The sequence below is a fragment of the Anabrus simplex genome, chromosome 14 (genome assembly GCF_040414725.1).
Source record: "Anabrus simplex isolate iqAnaSimp1 chromosome 14, ASM4041472v1, whole genome shotgun sequence".
Classification (NCBI taxonomy): Eukaryota; Metazoa; Arthropoda; class Insecta; order Orthoptera; family Tettigoniidae; genus Anabrus; species Anabrus simplex.
Genome location: NC_090278.1, coordinates 13,294,680 through 13,310,593, shown reverse-complemented (window position 1 = coordinate 13,310,593; position 15,914 = coordinate 13,294,680). Strand labels below are relative to the sequence as shown.

The 15,914-nt window shown below is 41.2% G+C and overlaps 1 protein-coding gene across 1 annotated transcript in view; it reads right to left on the bottom strand.

Moving 5' to 3' along the window:
• Positions 1–3,202: 3,202 nt before the first annotated feature.
• The window catches only part of LOC136885459 (zinc finger protein 567-like), a 78,212-nt gene continuing 65,500 nt past the window's right edge, over positions 3,203–15,914 (bottom strand). Inside the window, exon 5 of the mRNA XM_067158020.2 lies at positions 3,203–4,763. Within this exon, the coding sequence (XP_067014121.2) occupies positions 3,947–4,763 (817 nt within the window). The 3' untranslated portion in view covers positions 3,203–3,946. The remainder of the gene's footprint in view (positions 4,764–15,914) is intronic.

Below are 15,914 nucleotides of genomic sequence, written 5' to 3'. Positions count from 1 at the left end.
TATGGAACGTATCATAATGAAATCATTCACTCTAGCATAGAATGCGCGGTGTTGGCACGAGACCAGCTGTTTGGCCAGTTCATTGACATAGCGCAGTGTTTTTGTTTTTGGTGTTCTGTTTTAGCACACCGACAATCATTATTATTATTCTTTCTTAATCTGTTTAATCTACAGGGTTGGTTTTCCTTCGGACTTAGCGAGGGATCCCATCTCTACCGCCTCAAGGACAATGTCATGGAATGTGACATATTTGGTTGGGGATACAAGTGGGGAGGTAAACCACTACCTCGCCAAGGCAGCCTCACAGGCTATGCTGAACAGGAGCCTTCTGGAGGATGGAAAGATCGGAAGGGATAGACAAGAAATTTGGAAGGAAACGGCCGTGGCCTTAAATTAGATGCCATTTCAGCATTTGCCTGCAGAAGTGGGAAACCAGAAAAACCACTTCTAAGATGGCTGAGGTGGGAATTGAACCCCCATCTATTCAGTTGACTCTTGAAGCTCAGTGCACCCAGTTCCAGCCCTCGTACAACTTTTCAAATTTCGTGTCAGAGCCGCGAATCGAGCCCGGGAACCCGGTGGTAGCAGCCAATCACACTAACCCATACATCATAGAGGACTGCAAAGGTTGTTAATGAGCATACATAGGTAATTTTCCGTTATGCCATTTGCTCAGCCATCCTCGAAGTGGTTTTCCTCTGTTTCCCACTTCTCCTCCAGGCAAATGCCGGGATGGTACCTAAGTTAACAATCATATACTCACCTCTGTATACTTGGATTTGGTGTTAATCATTGCGAAATAATATAAATCTCTATATATCATGCGATCTGTATTACTACTGAAGTATTCAAAGAATTAGTTACTTCATTATTTATTCGACAGTGGATATACGATCATGATTCTATATAAGTTACTGTTAAATAATAAGTAAGATATGTCTACTCAGTTGATATGGTACAAATGCTTCAGTTTCCCCCTCCTAAAGTTTCTCAAGCTTGGCCTAAGTTAGTTAAAAGTTCGCAGTGCGTCCGCTAGGGTCAGATTCAAGTTCCCTTATTTAATTTGTATAATCTGTTCTGCCTTCTTTACAGACTTACCTAAGATTAACGGTAGAATTTGATGGTAATATGCCATTCAGGAGATTTTAGAGAACATTAAAGTTTAAGTACACTATGTATTTGCTTAGGGAAATTCGGCCCTTGATGCATTAACCTCATCGGTGAGCGATGCGTGGACATCCGCGGCTACAAGTAGCTTATTCGGCGAGGAACGTGGATATATCCGCCGATTATAAATCTATTTTTTTTCAGTTACTTGCCTGCAGAGTTTTATTTTCTTTTCAGTAGCGTATTCTGGATGAATCAATTTTTCAACTACATTCTCTCAATTCCAAAGTGTCATCCAAGATTTGGATCATACAGAACGCAACTTATGTCTGGGCAAGAACGACCTTAAGCCCAATAGACTCGCGTCGAAGCTTTAACTCAACCCCTAGTCGTCCCTTAGATAAAATAATACTGCACTAGGGGGTATTTCTGGAGATCGTGATACTCAACAGACCTCTCTGGTGACACTTTAGAACTGTGACTTTGAGTTCTTGGGTTGGGTTCTTTCTTCACGACTGGAGTGTGTGTTTACTGCGAGTTACACGACATTCATTATCGTACGCCTGTGTTCAGCAATACATGTACAATTCATGATTTTACTCCAAACTGCATACACCAGGGTTCAATTCCTTTTCTTATATTTTTTCCGCTAAAAATTTCCGAAAGGAATCACCAGTCCCCACCGCTAGAGGAAGATGATTTAGGGGAATGATAAACAAAATGTTGATATTTAGTGGGATGTATAGTGATCTTAGTGAAGTAAGTTCTGCCGCAGGGGAATTCGTGACAAGAATTTACATGGAACAAGTACTGCAGGCTCAAATATATAGAGTTCCGGCCCAGCTAATGCGAAAATTTAGTAGTCGCGAAAGAGATAACAGGTGATCGATTCCTGTTCAAGTAGCGAGCATGACAGTGACAGCGGTGACGATAATACAGATAACAGTAAAACCAGTGTAACTTCTTCGTCAACCTGGACCTAAAGTGGACAATGAAGTCCCCACTTTGACCAAAATTCCAGCATGATGTACAGGACGAGTTTTTAGGGAAAGCAAAACCGAGCGAAATATTTGATTTTTTAATGACGAGGTATGCGAGAACATACTGTAACTGAACAGACAAAAGGTGCCCAACAGAAAATCGCATATAAAACTCATTTTAGTAAGAAAAAACGAAAAGGTAGAAATCAAAGCCGGGTCCGTACAAATAAGGACGAAATAGAGATTCTTATGGGCATACTGTTGCCACAGGGGATTGTATAGAAAAATAAATTAAGGTCATTAAATTTCTTGCAATTACTTGTTAACTTCCTACTCCTATTTTTATGAGCCGATGATACGGAAGTCATTTTTTTCTTGCCAGGCTGAGTGGCTCAACCGGCTTAGGCGCTGGCCGGCCTTCTACCCCAACATGGTCGGTTCGAACGTGGCTCAGTCCGGTGGTATTTGAAGCTGCTCGAATACATCAGCCTCGTGCGAGTAGATTTACTGACATGAATAACTTCTGTTTGACTAAATTCCAGCACCGTGGTGTCTTCGAAAACCCTAAAATTAGTTAGTGGAACGTAAAGCCATTATTATTATTATTATTATTATTATTAATATTAGTTATTGCTTCACATCGTTTTACATTTACCTGACAATGAGGCATACAATGAAAATTCCTCCCAAATTATAAAAGAAAAAGCCAGTATATGACTACCTAGTAGCAAATTTTTAGAAGCTTAAACCACTGATGGCAACGTGTCAAATGATGAGAACCCCTTGTTATGAAAGTGTGGCTAGGGTGGAAAATCTACATACCAAGAAAACGAAGAAGTTTCGGAACGGAATCATACAAATTATGAGAAAACGAGAGAGGGTACTTAACATTATCTGCTTCCGCGTATATCACAATGAACAGCTGTAAGGAAAAAAACACTGCGAAGACTACAAATACTGTACATATAACCTATATATTAGCGTAATATAAACCGTTAGTGTCAATTACGATTTGTAGGTATATAAACTTGATACCACAGAAGCTCTTAAGAACATACCACATCCTTTCGTGAGTATCATTTATTCAATTTTAAATCTTTTATGTGCATGGAAACCTTGTAAAAATACAATTCACATGCAGAGAAAATTTATTTCCATGCAGGGACTTTTAGTAAACTACCTAAAATATTTAGGTACACGTTACTGCATAAACCAAAACCAGAGCTTTGTCAGTGGCAAGAAACAAACTCGGTATCACAGTCCGAAAGCACTTAGCAAGTTCTTCCACAAAGAATTCAAAAATTAAACAGTGTGATTTCTCAACAATTAGATACACTATAATCAACTAAATATTTCCTACTGGCCCTTCTATTGTTCATTTGTCTAAGATTGTTTTTGAGTAAGCAGTTAAATATTTTCTTCAATCAGGGAAATCACTTCCTACCTGGAAGTGAGCCGGTGTGTACCGAGATCCCCGTTTAAGGAATTAAATTATACGATTCTCTGAAGATTTTAGGACATTACTGAGCACACGTTTGCACTCACAGCCGTGCTCGTTTGCAAGGCTTTCTGACTGAAGGTTTTGACAGATATTTCCGCAGTATGTCTTCTCGTGCATATGCGTCTGCATGTATTTTAGGTATTAGTCCGCATACGGCAAGCTAGTCGGACTTCCTGGCTGAAGGATTTACCACAGACATTCCACTAATGTAGATCTCGCCCATGTGAGTCAGTATGTGACGTGTCAGACTGAATTTGTGGTTAACGGACTTGCATCAGTGTGGCCTATCGTTTGCGGGAGTCCTCATGTGACATGTTAGACCGACTTTGAGGCTAAGGCAATTACCACAGGCATTGAATCAATGAGGCTTACCGTCTGTGTGAGTCCGCAAGTGACATGCAAGACATTTTTTCTGGTTAAAGGATTTGCCACAGACATTGCAGCAATATGGCCTCACGCCTGTGTGAATCCGCATGTGGATTCTTAGACTGTTTTTGTGGCTGAAGGATTTGCCACAGACATTGCACTCCTGTGACTTCTCGCCCGTGTGTGTCCGCATATGATCTCTCAGACTGACATTACGATGAAACGATTTGCCACAAATATTGCAGCAGTGTGGCCTCTCGCGTGTATGAGTCCTCATATGGACGGGAAGACTACCTTTGTGCTTGAAATATTTCCCACAGACATCGCAGCAGTAAGCCTTCAGGGCTGTGTGAGTCTGAATGTGAACTATTAGACTACTATTGTGGTTGAAGGATTTGCCACACACATTGCACCATTGAGACTTCACGCCCGTGTGAGTCCGCCTGTGTTCCGTTAGATGGCCTTTCCGACTAAATGATTTACCACAGACATGGCAACAGTATGGCTTCTCGCCCGTGTGTGTCCGCATGTGACCTGCAAGAACTTCTTTCTGGTTGAAGGATTTGCCACAGACATTACAACAGTATGGCCTCTCGCCTGTATGAGTCCGCATGTGACGTGTCAGAATGTATGTCTTGTTAAAGGATTTGCCACAGATATTGCACGAGTGTGACTTGTTGCCTGTGTGAGTCCGCATACGACAAGTTAGGCTGACTTGCCGGCCGAAAGATTTCCCGCAGACATTGTTCCTGAAACAAGCTCCTGTGTCCGGATGTTGATGATCTGCGTAGCTTACCTCGGGTCTCGACCTACAGTGAAAAAAATAAAATGATGTTACCCAATATTTAACAGTCAACTCCCGTACAACTCTCACACAAAGGAAATGCTACTGAACATTCCACTCATTGATCACATTCCTGAGGGTAAACATCATCTGACATCAAATTCAGTGTGTAGTCAATTTGAAAAGCTCTCATATGTTACGAGGATATGTTTCGTCTTTTCTCTTGAATCACATTATAACGCGCAAAAAATTCTGCCGATATATGAATGTATGAGCTCAGACAAACACCGCATTTATAGAATGCATAAGAAGTGGTCCAGGCTAAAGGAAAAATACATGCTCTTTAATGTGGCAAACATTTATGTATTGAAATCCGTATACGTTTGTCCTACATAGATGACGGCATATGCTTTGGAGATTTCATCTTATTCAACCACTCTGCGGTTTGTGGCAGGCAAGTGATAATTTTTGTAAAAGCCCTCCGTTGTTGTTGTTGTTGTTGTTGTTGTTGTTGTTGTTGTTGTTGTCGTTTGAGAGAAACTGAGTCATGTAGACATTAATAAAGTTGAGAACATTGTTTGCCGACAGTCAGCAAGATCTGCTGGACCATGGCAAATCATTTATAAATATTATTTACTGTCACGCAAACATACTTATTGTATTTGTATTGTTATCATACAAGTGCTGCATTATATTACATCACAGTGTGGTTATTTCTAATTACATAGCTTTGATGTGCAATCAGAGCCGACATCCTGTAAATATAGGACGGTAGGTTTACACAAGGAAGTTTGTACTACTACCCTGTATTACAGCAGTATACATCTTAATTGATGTCCTTAACATAGGCCCCATGCAATATAGAAACAACTAATCCTGATGAAATCCTCGAAAAGCTGAAAGATAACATGCAAGATGATGGCTCTTTCCCTCACCCTAATACTTTCATTTCACCTACAGATACTGCTGTCATACACATTATGATGACGACAAAGAATATGGCTTATGTTGTAGCGTTTTATTACAATGTTCTGATATCCTGAAATATTTGAACCCAAATGCAAGCTATCACGTCCTTAAATATTCTTACGAGTGTTCCATTAACACTACAGCTAAAAGGGGCTATAAAATCAAGGCTTGAGCCAGAATTCGAGATGACAGGACATTGAATTGAACCCTAGGGGATACTGCTGCTATGTAAAGGAAAGACTTAATGGACCAAGTGTTATTTTAGTAGAATGAAAAAATCGTTGAATAGCATCCCAGTCGACTCCTGTGTCCCCATTGCTGTGTAGTTATAGACATCCTAGGAAAGAAGAGCGAGAAATACACATTTCATGCCTAAAGGTGAGATCCGCCTGCGACATAAACATGGGAAAATTCGATCACACAGGAGATAATTCATCGTAACGTAATGTGGGACATCCCAATTCATTCTATATGCACTGAATTCACACGTGCAGGTGGAATGAATGACTTCCTCAAAAGCAAAGTAGTGGTTGGATCGACTATTTGTTGTTACTGCAATCTTAGGGAAAAATAAGTGGACAAATAAAAGGGGGACGATGACTGCAGACGAGACAGGCTAGACCACTTGATCATCACACACCATATTGATATTGCCACCAAAAGAACCACGGAGCAGAAAATACGACACTGGTTTTTATGTCATACGTTTGGTGGCATATCACGCCAAGCAAAAGGTGCAATACTCTGCGGCAATTCTTCTTTACGTGATTACGTGATTTTTGTGACAAGTGATTTATCAGGTTCTCAATTAGCTTTTTCAGAAAAATGGCATTCAATTTTGTACTGATGAACCATTTACACTGCAATAACACGTGGCTCGTCACAGGTGACGGATACGGGTTTCCCACCACCGGCCTGCCGGCAGTCTTGAACTATATATAATTGCTCTCGTAGACCAAACACACAAAGTCCTTAATGGCAACTCTGGCGGATATGGAGACGTTCAGTACGGAGGAGTTCGGAGACGAGGTACTCTACCTTTCTGCAAGTTAATCAGAAAGGAGCGTAGCGTTCCTTCTCCAGAGGAGGGCTGCGAAACGCACCTGTTCTCCATGTACGGAGCGACGAAACAATTTGCTGTAATAAGCTCTAAAACTCTTCGTAACATGCGTCACATCCTTATGGAAATACGTCTCATGGAATCGAAACCAGGCCTAATAAAGTACATACATGTAATAAGTGTTATACATGTAATAAGTACACACATGTTCTACATACATAAAAGCAGGTCGGTCTGGAGAGATGCATATGTAAATATTTAAAAATGATAAAAGACGTGAATTAATGAGGTACTTTTAGAGATCTCAGAAATTTGAAACTTTGTAGCGGAGAAGCTGATGACCCCAGGATCCCTAGAAAAATGGAAAATTCTCAATATTCCATAAAGGGGGCACGCTGGGGGCTTCACATTTTGGGCTCGGCATAAGAACGCAGTCGTATAATTTATCCAAAGCGATAACCTATAGGTTTCGTGGGCTTAAAGATGTTCAGGAATTTCCCAATTTTCATCCCCCTTCCCCAAAATCGAGACAGCAGCACAATCTGCCAGACGAGATAGAAAATTTAAATTTAGCGAAATTATAGCTTTTAGCCCCTAACCGACGGAAAAATTCCAAGAAGTTCAAATTTTTTCTTCTTACCCCCAAGGATATCAAAATATGGCGGCAATTTTAATTACTGTTCAGACATTCTTTTTGAGGTATTTGTTGGCTAACGGATGGCACAATCTCGGTTCAATTTGGAGTGATCTACGACTCTGGTTCTATGAATTTTGTCGCATCTCTATCCCTTAACGTTAAATTGGGCTCTAAATTTTGTAGCTTGTACGGGTATAGTTGATTGTCTTAATCACTTACAGGAAAGGTAGGATCATCACATTCTGCACGCGTATTGGCCCACGCAGTAGCCAATACGTGAGCCTAATTCTATGCCTGAAGCAGTCACATAAGTATCTGAAAAGTAATTCAATATGTGGAAAGCTTGCACCAATTTCACCCTATTCAACGTTTCTAACACATAATTACCTTTAAATAGATGAGATACTTGAACATATCATAGGACCAGCCATTTATTTCGCTTTAGGAGGCCAGAGGCGTCTTATTGTACAATCCATGTTTTGATATGATGTACCGTTTAGCAGTAGTTAATCTGTAAATGAAGGTGAACATCCATATACTTCCGTATGTCACTCTATATTTATTCACTGAAGTCGATTTGTAGCGTTCTAAAACGGGCGGGCCTGCAATTGTAATTAATACTTTACAAATCCGTGTACAATGTAGAGTACCGTAGCGAAGCACGGGTACATTTACTAGTAAAATACATTATTGCTTGTATCCCCTGAAACGGTTCGCTAATGTATTCTTCTGTTGGACTTAAAGTACAAATAATTTGTTCTCTGATACTACTTATATATGACTACTGTGACACTGTGTTGAGTGAAATAACCTGCGATAGGAACAAGAAACTGGAGCGGAGCCTGAACTGCTGAATAAGACATATATTTAATCTGCGATATGATGCTCGTATATCATTTCATCATAAGAAGCTGTCGTGGATTCGAGTGCACCAGCGCCGTGAGCTTCACATGCTACCATTTCTGCACAAAGTACTTTCCACTAATACTCCTGATTACCTGTTTTCATCTTTTTCTAACCTCTCGCCCTATCATGAACGCAATAAAATATCTGGCTCTTCTCTTGCCATGCCTGTAAACTGCACTGCTGCGTACAACCACTCCTTCGTAATCTCTGTGTCTAGGTTGTGGAATTTGCTACCCGTGAACATTAGAGACAATCCTTCTCATCGAAAGTTTTAAGTGGCTTGCCGCGAGCATTTGCTGGGTAGATCCCGCTGACTTGCTGGATAATTAATGAGTGAATGTAGGAATGAATGAGATGAATGAATGAATTACTGCTGTTACGTCATTTAAGTGTACTTTATTTTGTGTATTTTAAAATTAAAGATTACTTCATTATTATTATTGCTATTCATTTATTTGTATTTGAAAATGTTAGTTATGTAAATGTATACTCATCTAGTGGTTAAGTATAAGAGAGCCACAACTTCGCCACCAATAAAGGCATTATCTATTTATCCCCTGGAAGGGACGCACGTTGGCAGGGCCCAGTCAGCGTGAAAGGGTTACCGTCGCACAGGCTGTGACGGCTAAACAAGCGAGGGCCCCCATTTGTATCGCATCGCTGAACTACGTCTGGACAAAGTAGCGAATTAGCCACAGCACTTGCGACAAGGCACGTAGGCATCTGTAGGTGCAGGAAAGAAGATGGAGTGGAGGAAAGTCATCGGAAATGGGGTGCAGTTACTGAATGATGTACAACGGAAACTGAATAACAACTAATTGTGTTGGCATTGTTATATCAGCAAACTTTTGACTGTTTAGTCACTGAGGTGCAAATGTATGACAATCGCTTGATGTAACATATCTACTTTGGGGATAGAAGGAAAATTCAAGTTTTCAGTGCAACGCTCCACAAAATCGCCTGGGCACAGAAAACAAAGATGCCTTCTTTGCAGTGCTTGACAAGAAGAACGTTGACTATCTTATTCTTGCCTCCGATCTGAATGGACGTCAGACGGAGGAAAAAGGACCACACAGCAACCTGCAGTCATAGATATGGACAGAAGAACGATGAAGACGACCAGCGAACTTCCGATAATGCACAAACTGATTATCGCGAACACACAGTTCAAAAAGCGTGATGCTCGTCTAGTCATGTACAACAGTGGCTCCCATCCGACTCACAATGGCTTTACACAGATAGGTCTTATGGCGACGATGCGATAGGAAAGGTCTAGGAATTGGAAGAAAGCGGCCGTGGCCTTAATTAAGGTACAGCCCCGACATCTGCCTGGTGTGAAAATGGGAAACCACGGAAAACCATTTTCAGGGCTGCCGACATTGGGGCTCGAACCCACTATCTCCCGATTACTGGATACTGGCCGCACTTAAGCGACTGCAGCTATCGAGCTCGCTTTTCTTGCTCTTTAGAATGCCTACAAAGCAGCCAGTGGTAAAGAGAATGAGGTCACTGCCAACAATAAAACCAAACAGCTATGCAGCTGTGCAAATTCACATAAGTATGTAAGTTCCAGTTGGAGAGAAAATGCGGTTTATATCATGATGAGGGTAAGTCCATATTAATAGAAGAAAAAGGTTATGTGCGTGGTGAAGTACATAACAGTAGTTGCCGGTGAAGTGAGGAGTCCGTTACAAGGTGTATATGTGAAACTAAACATGCATGAATACGAGCGGGATATTTAACAGCTAGTCAAATCGAGGCATCATGGAACGGAACAAATCCAACATTTTTACCGCATCAATAAGGTAACAGGCGATTCTCTACTCGACTGGCGGGAAGCGCGAGAACGCTAGCGGAACTACTTTGACAAAATTTTAATCTTGGAATTTCCGTATCTACCAATCCCAATCACCTTCACACAAAATATTTATAATTACCACCACATCACACTTCTGAGCCACACAATGACAGTTTTCGAACAAATCCTCGAAAACAGGATTAGCGATTTAGCCAAAATTACAACGACCGAACCTGGATTTGTGTAAAATTGTGCCACAACCGGAGCAATTCACTCCGCATGGCTGTTCGTTGAGAGACAGTGTGAAAAGAATAAGGGGCTTCATCTAGACTTTCTGGACCATGACCTTATCTGGTCAGCGCTACAAGAACGTGGCATTCCAGGGCACCTTGTTGAGAGGGTGCAATTGCTCTACGTGGAACGAAGGATTTATGTTCAAGCTGCCGCAGGAGCATCTGATGACTTCTGCATAACTGTAGGAGTCCACCAAGGCCCTGCCGTATTACCATTGCTGTACATTCTCGTGATGGATAACATTAGATCAGACCTGCACAAGCCTATAAAATGGACACTTCTCTATGCTAATGATGTCATTTTGGCTGCAGAGTATAAGCTTGATCTGCAGCGCCAAACAGAAGATCGGAACAATCGACTACCGCAATATGTCCCACGCATCAATAAAAAAAAAGACAGAATACATGGCATTACATCGTCGAGAAGTTTGAACCATGCATGTTGACAATGAGTATATAGCACGAGCAGTGAAATTTACGTATCATGGCTTCACAGTCTCTGATGATGGCCGACTTACTGATGAAGTCAACTTAAGGATATAAGAAGCCTGCCTGATGTGAAGAATGACAACGGGCACCCTTGCGACCGTCGGATGAAGAACAATATGAAACCTACCATCTACCGAACTGTTATCTGTCCTGTCGTTTTCCACAGCAACAAATGCTGGCCAGCTACAAAGGAGGTGGAACGCCAACTAAGCATCATGGATACGAAGATGCTTAGGTGGAAGGCTGGCATAACTAGAGTGGATCACATTTCAAACGATATTATTAGGAAATGTCTTGGCATTGCTCCTATCAAGAAGAAAATTGAGGAAAGCCGTGTGCACTGGTTTGGGCAATTGTTGCGTGCAGAGGATAATATATTGTGAAAGTCAGCATATACACAGGAAGTAAGCAGAAAGAGGTGCAAGGGACGACCAGGACAGCGAAGGACAGATACAGTGCACAGCGGTATTGAGACAACTGAGAGACTCTTCCGACTAGCAGAAGACAGAAAAAGTTTCTCCAGAGTAATCGCCGACGACTGGGCAACCGGATATGGCACTTGAAGAAGAAGAAGACATACAGACATTGTCGGAGACCGATCTAACTGGAGACAACGTATCACAACACCCGACCCTGTCACGAGGCAGGACTAACACGAAAGAAGCAGAATAACAAGAAGCAGATTGATGGATATTCTCTTGTAAACAATGGGATGCAATGTATATGTTACACGTCCTAGCATTCAACTTAATACGTTCCAATTCTCTCCCATAAAGCCTGTGTCCAATACCTGTAAATGACTTATTTTCACAAAATAGTGTTTGAATGACTGAACGTTTCTCATTTCGTGTTTAAGACACTGCATTAAATGTATTTTATAGAAAAATATGTAACTGAACAAAAGAAAAAATCAGGATTATCTGTGTTAATCGGGAGTGACAGTGCATATACGCAGTGAAATTCTATGGGTACCAACAAGAGGGGAGTCCGTCAGTATATTCTAGGCTGAATGGAATATCGCGAATCATATTTCAGCTTACATCCGTCTTAGATAGCAGACGATCAGATCAATCAATTTATTTTCACCCTGATCAAGTCTATAAATATCAAGACCAAGGAGGAGTGGCACATAGTGGTCACCTCAGGGCCATGTGTTCCTTCACAAACGGAAGTTAACCTCATCAAAAACGATTTACCTCAATTTGATGAGTCTCTCCACAAACAGAAGGGAACCTCATCACTAATTGGTTAGCTCAGGGCCATTCGTCTCTATACAAATAGGAAGTTAATCACACCACTAGATATTTAGCCGAATAGAAATTGCAAGAACAACATTCAGGAAGATGAAAACATTAGTGTGTGATGATGCATTAAATTTAAAACTTCGGCAGCGTATGCTGAAATGTTATTTTTGGTCTACTCTCCTTATGGGGTTGAAGCTTGGACGTTAAAAGAGGCCATCATCAAAAGACTGGAAGCCTTAGAACTTTGGCTTCATAGAAGAATATTTAGAGTCTAGTGGATTGACCATGCCACCAATGAACAAGTACTACAGAGAGAAATGTGCAAAAAAGAACTGGTAACCACCATCACATGCATAAAAATTGCATACCTAGGGTATGTTTTGCGTGGTGAAAATTACGCAGTTTTACATATAATTTTGAAAGGCAAAATTGAAGGGCGCCGAGCAGTAGGAAGAAGGAGAACAACATGTCTTAAGAATATTAAAGACTGAACAGGCATATAAAGTACCGAAGAACTGTACCGTGTTGCAGAAGACATAAAAGCACTCTCCACATTAATCGCCAACGTCCGGGAGACTGGGCAGGGTACATAGGAGAAGAAGAAGAAGAAGCAGTCTCTCTCCACAAGTGGAAGGTAACCCCATCACTAATTGGTAAGCTCAGGAATATGTGTCTTTCCACAAGTCAGCAATTAGGAAATTGTATGGATATTAAAACCAGTTCCTATGTAATTCAGTACCAAATTGAAACGGCAAACCTCTTAGACATTTTGAAAAGTCATTTCAGTTGGTGCATTATATTTGTAGACTGATAAATGAGAGTCAGGATAACACAGCACCACAAAAGGCTTGTCACTTACTGGTGCGAGAGTGCCTCTGCACAAGGTATGTTTAAAGAGAAGAAGGCTAAATTAAACATTCAAAAATAGTAATATTAATTTTGTGTGTGAAAAGTATTCATAAGCAACAATTTTCATTGGTGGTCATATCCTGTAACACAAGAATCACAAAGAAACAGCAGAATTTGAACCTTGAAGAGATGACGTATTTGGGCGTTCTTCAGTTGCATGCATGGTTCTGCTCTGTATAATCAGAGAGTGTAAGCTGATACTGGGCAGTTCTGAGGACTGAACTGAATATTTCTTGCCCGTAGTTGTGAATGTACAGTAGGAACAATTCAAAGCATCACAAAACAGATGTGAAGACATACCATTAACACAATCAAATAAACTTTTCAGAATTCATAGTTTCCATCAATTATCCGGTTTGAAGTCAAACATTAGGCTATGACTAGCCATTCCAGAACCTGCCGATACAAGAGTGCGGCTAAGAGCACAAAGCCGACCTTATACAATCGTTTCCCAGGGATTATCAAAGATCGTTCCGCACAGTAACCAACAAAGGAGTGACAGTAAAAAATTAATTAGCAAGTAGTCCAATGGCACATCTACAGTTAAAAAACACTACTGCATTAAAACTTTGAAAACAAGATACACACTTGCATTACTCTGTTATGTCACTGATAAAAATAACAATTTTGAAATAACATTCTAGCATTATATCATTATTTACCTACTCCTCCGAGATAACAAATTCACTTACTTGAAGAATTCTGAAAAGTTTTTAGGCAACCTGCGCAAATTGAAAACTTTCCTTGTAGCTGCCATTTTATTAGTTTATTATAACTGTGTAAATACGTTTGTAAACAACAAAGTACAAGCACTTGACTGACAATGAGCACTAAAATGAAAAGTGGGAAATGGAGACAATCAGCAAGTGTGACCACAACACTGGAAAAAGCATAAATTCAATGCCACAATATCTTTATATGCTTACAACAATGTGGAAATTTTATTTGAAAACTATGATATCTAAGATGTAGCACTACTGAACTGAAGCTTTCTTTTCTACAACACATTATCTGCTTTGGTGTTCACAAATGGAGAAATTTAACTTTACACAAAATTCGTAGGTGGATCAAAAGGTTAGTTGCACTAACGCGCCGCAGCAGCGCGCTGTGTCTCGAAAACGTGGGCACAGCGGAGAAAGGGACAGACACAGCCCACACGTCTGTTAGGCAGGTCGCTGTGATGTCTCGTCTAGTATTGTGTGAATAGCGACCAAATGCAACGGCGCGTCAACTGGATGTTCACTCCAAATATCAGGTGCGTGCGACAATCCGATCCCTATGGGTCCAAAGGAAGAATTGCATGGACATTCATCGTAAAATTAGTGCTGTGTATGGGGAGCGGGCCATTTCCCGGCAAGGTATCGTAAAGTGGTGTCAGCAATTCGAAGCCGGACGCACGGATATCACGGACAACCATCGCGAAGGCAGGCCTGCAACGTCCAGGATCCGTGCAAAGGTCAACAGTGTGAATGCGGTCATTAGACAGAACCGGCGCATTAAACTGAGAGAAATCGCGACGCAGCTGAACATGTCGTATAGCAGTGTGTTCGCCATTGTTCACGAGAACCTTGGATATCATAAGCTGTGTCAAAGATAGGTCCCACGTCTTCTCACCGATGAGCACAAGGGACAACGTTTCCAATACTCCCTGGCATTTTTGCAACACTGTGCCGCAGACGGCAACGGGTTTCTGCGGCGAATCGTCACAAGCGATGAAACGTGGGTCCACCACTTCACCCCCGAAACGAAGCGAACATCAATGGAATGGGTGCACCCCTCATCACCACAACGAAAGAGGGCCAAGGTTCAACCTTCAGCCGGTAAGGTTAAGGCGACAGTTTTCTTTGACATGGAGGGTTTGCTGCACGTGGAATTCATGCCGAAAGGAACGATGATCAACGCGGCGTCCTATTGTCAAACGTTGCACCGGTTGCGTAAAGCGATTAAAGAGAAGCGCCGGGGGAAATTGAGCGTCGGTGTGATTTTGTTGCACGATAACGCAACACCTCACAAGGCGCGGCAAACGAGAGAACTGCTGCAGCGTTTCAAGTGGGAGGTCTGGCAACATCCACCCTACAGTCCCGACCTAGCGCCATGTGACTTTCATCTGTTCGGTAAGCTGAAAACGGAGCTCGGTGGTCGATGTTTCCAGACCGATGAGGAAGTGAAGGCCGCTCTCTCCGAGTGGTTGCAGAACGCTGGAGGAAATTTCTATGCATCCGGCTTCGACAAGTTGGTTGTGCATTCGCAGAAATGTTTGGAGTCTCTTGGAAAATATGTGGAAAAGTGACGTTAGAGTGTATGTCGTTATAGTCGTGTTACTGTTGTATAGGTGGTGTAATAAATGGCCATAACTGGGAGGTGGAACTTATTTTCTGATCTGCCCTCGTAGAAATGGAAAGATCATTAAAAAAATAATCTAACGAAATAAATAATTCGAAAACTGACTTTATCTGAGTTATACCACTATTGAACTGAGCCATCAATATATTGATTAATGAAAATAAATAACATTGGATTGAAATTATTACGTACATAAAAATAATTTTGAATTTATAGATATAGTTTATAATCTACAAACATGCCTTTTCTGTGTGTCACTGCTGGTACAACATACAACATTACTGAGAATATCTGGAGGCAATAGACGCAGAAGGAATTTCAGATGATAAAACGTTGATGAACGAATGATGCAGTGACAGTGAAAGAAGGAATACATATCTCACCATTGCTTAAAAGTATTGTATTCCTTTTTTGCTACTTGCTTTACATCGCACAGACACAGATAAGTCTCACGGCGATGATCAAACGCATTGTAAACAAATATACTTCTGAAATATCTAGTCCTTCTAGAGATTTTTTGTAGATATG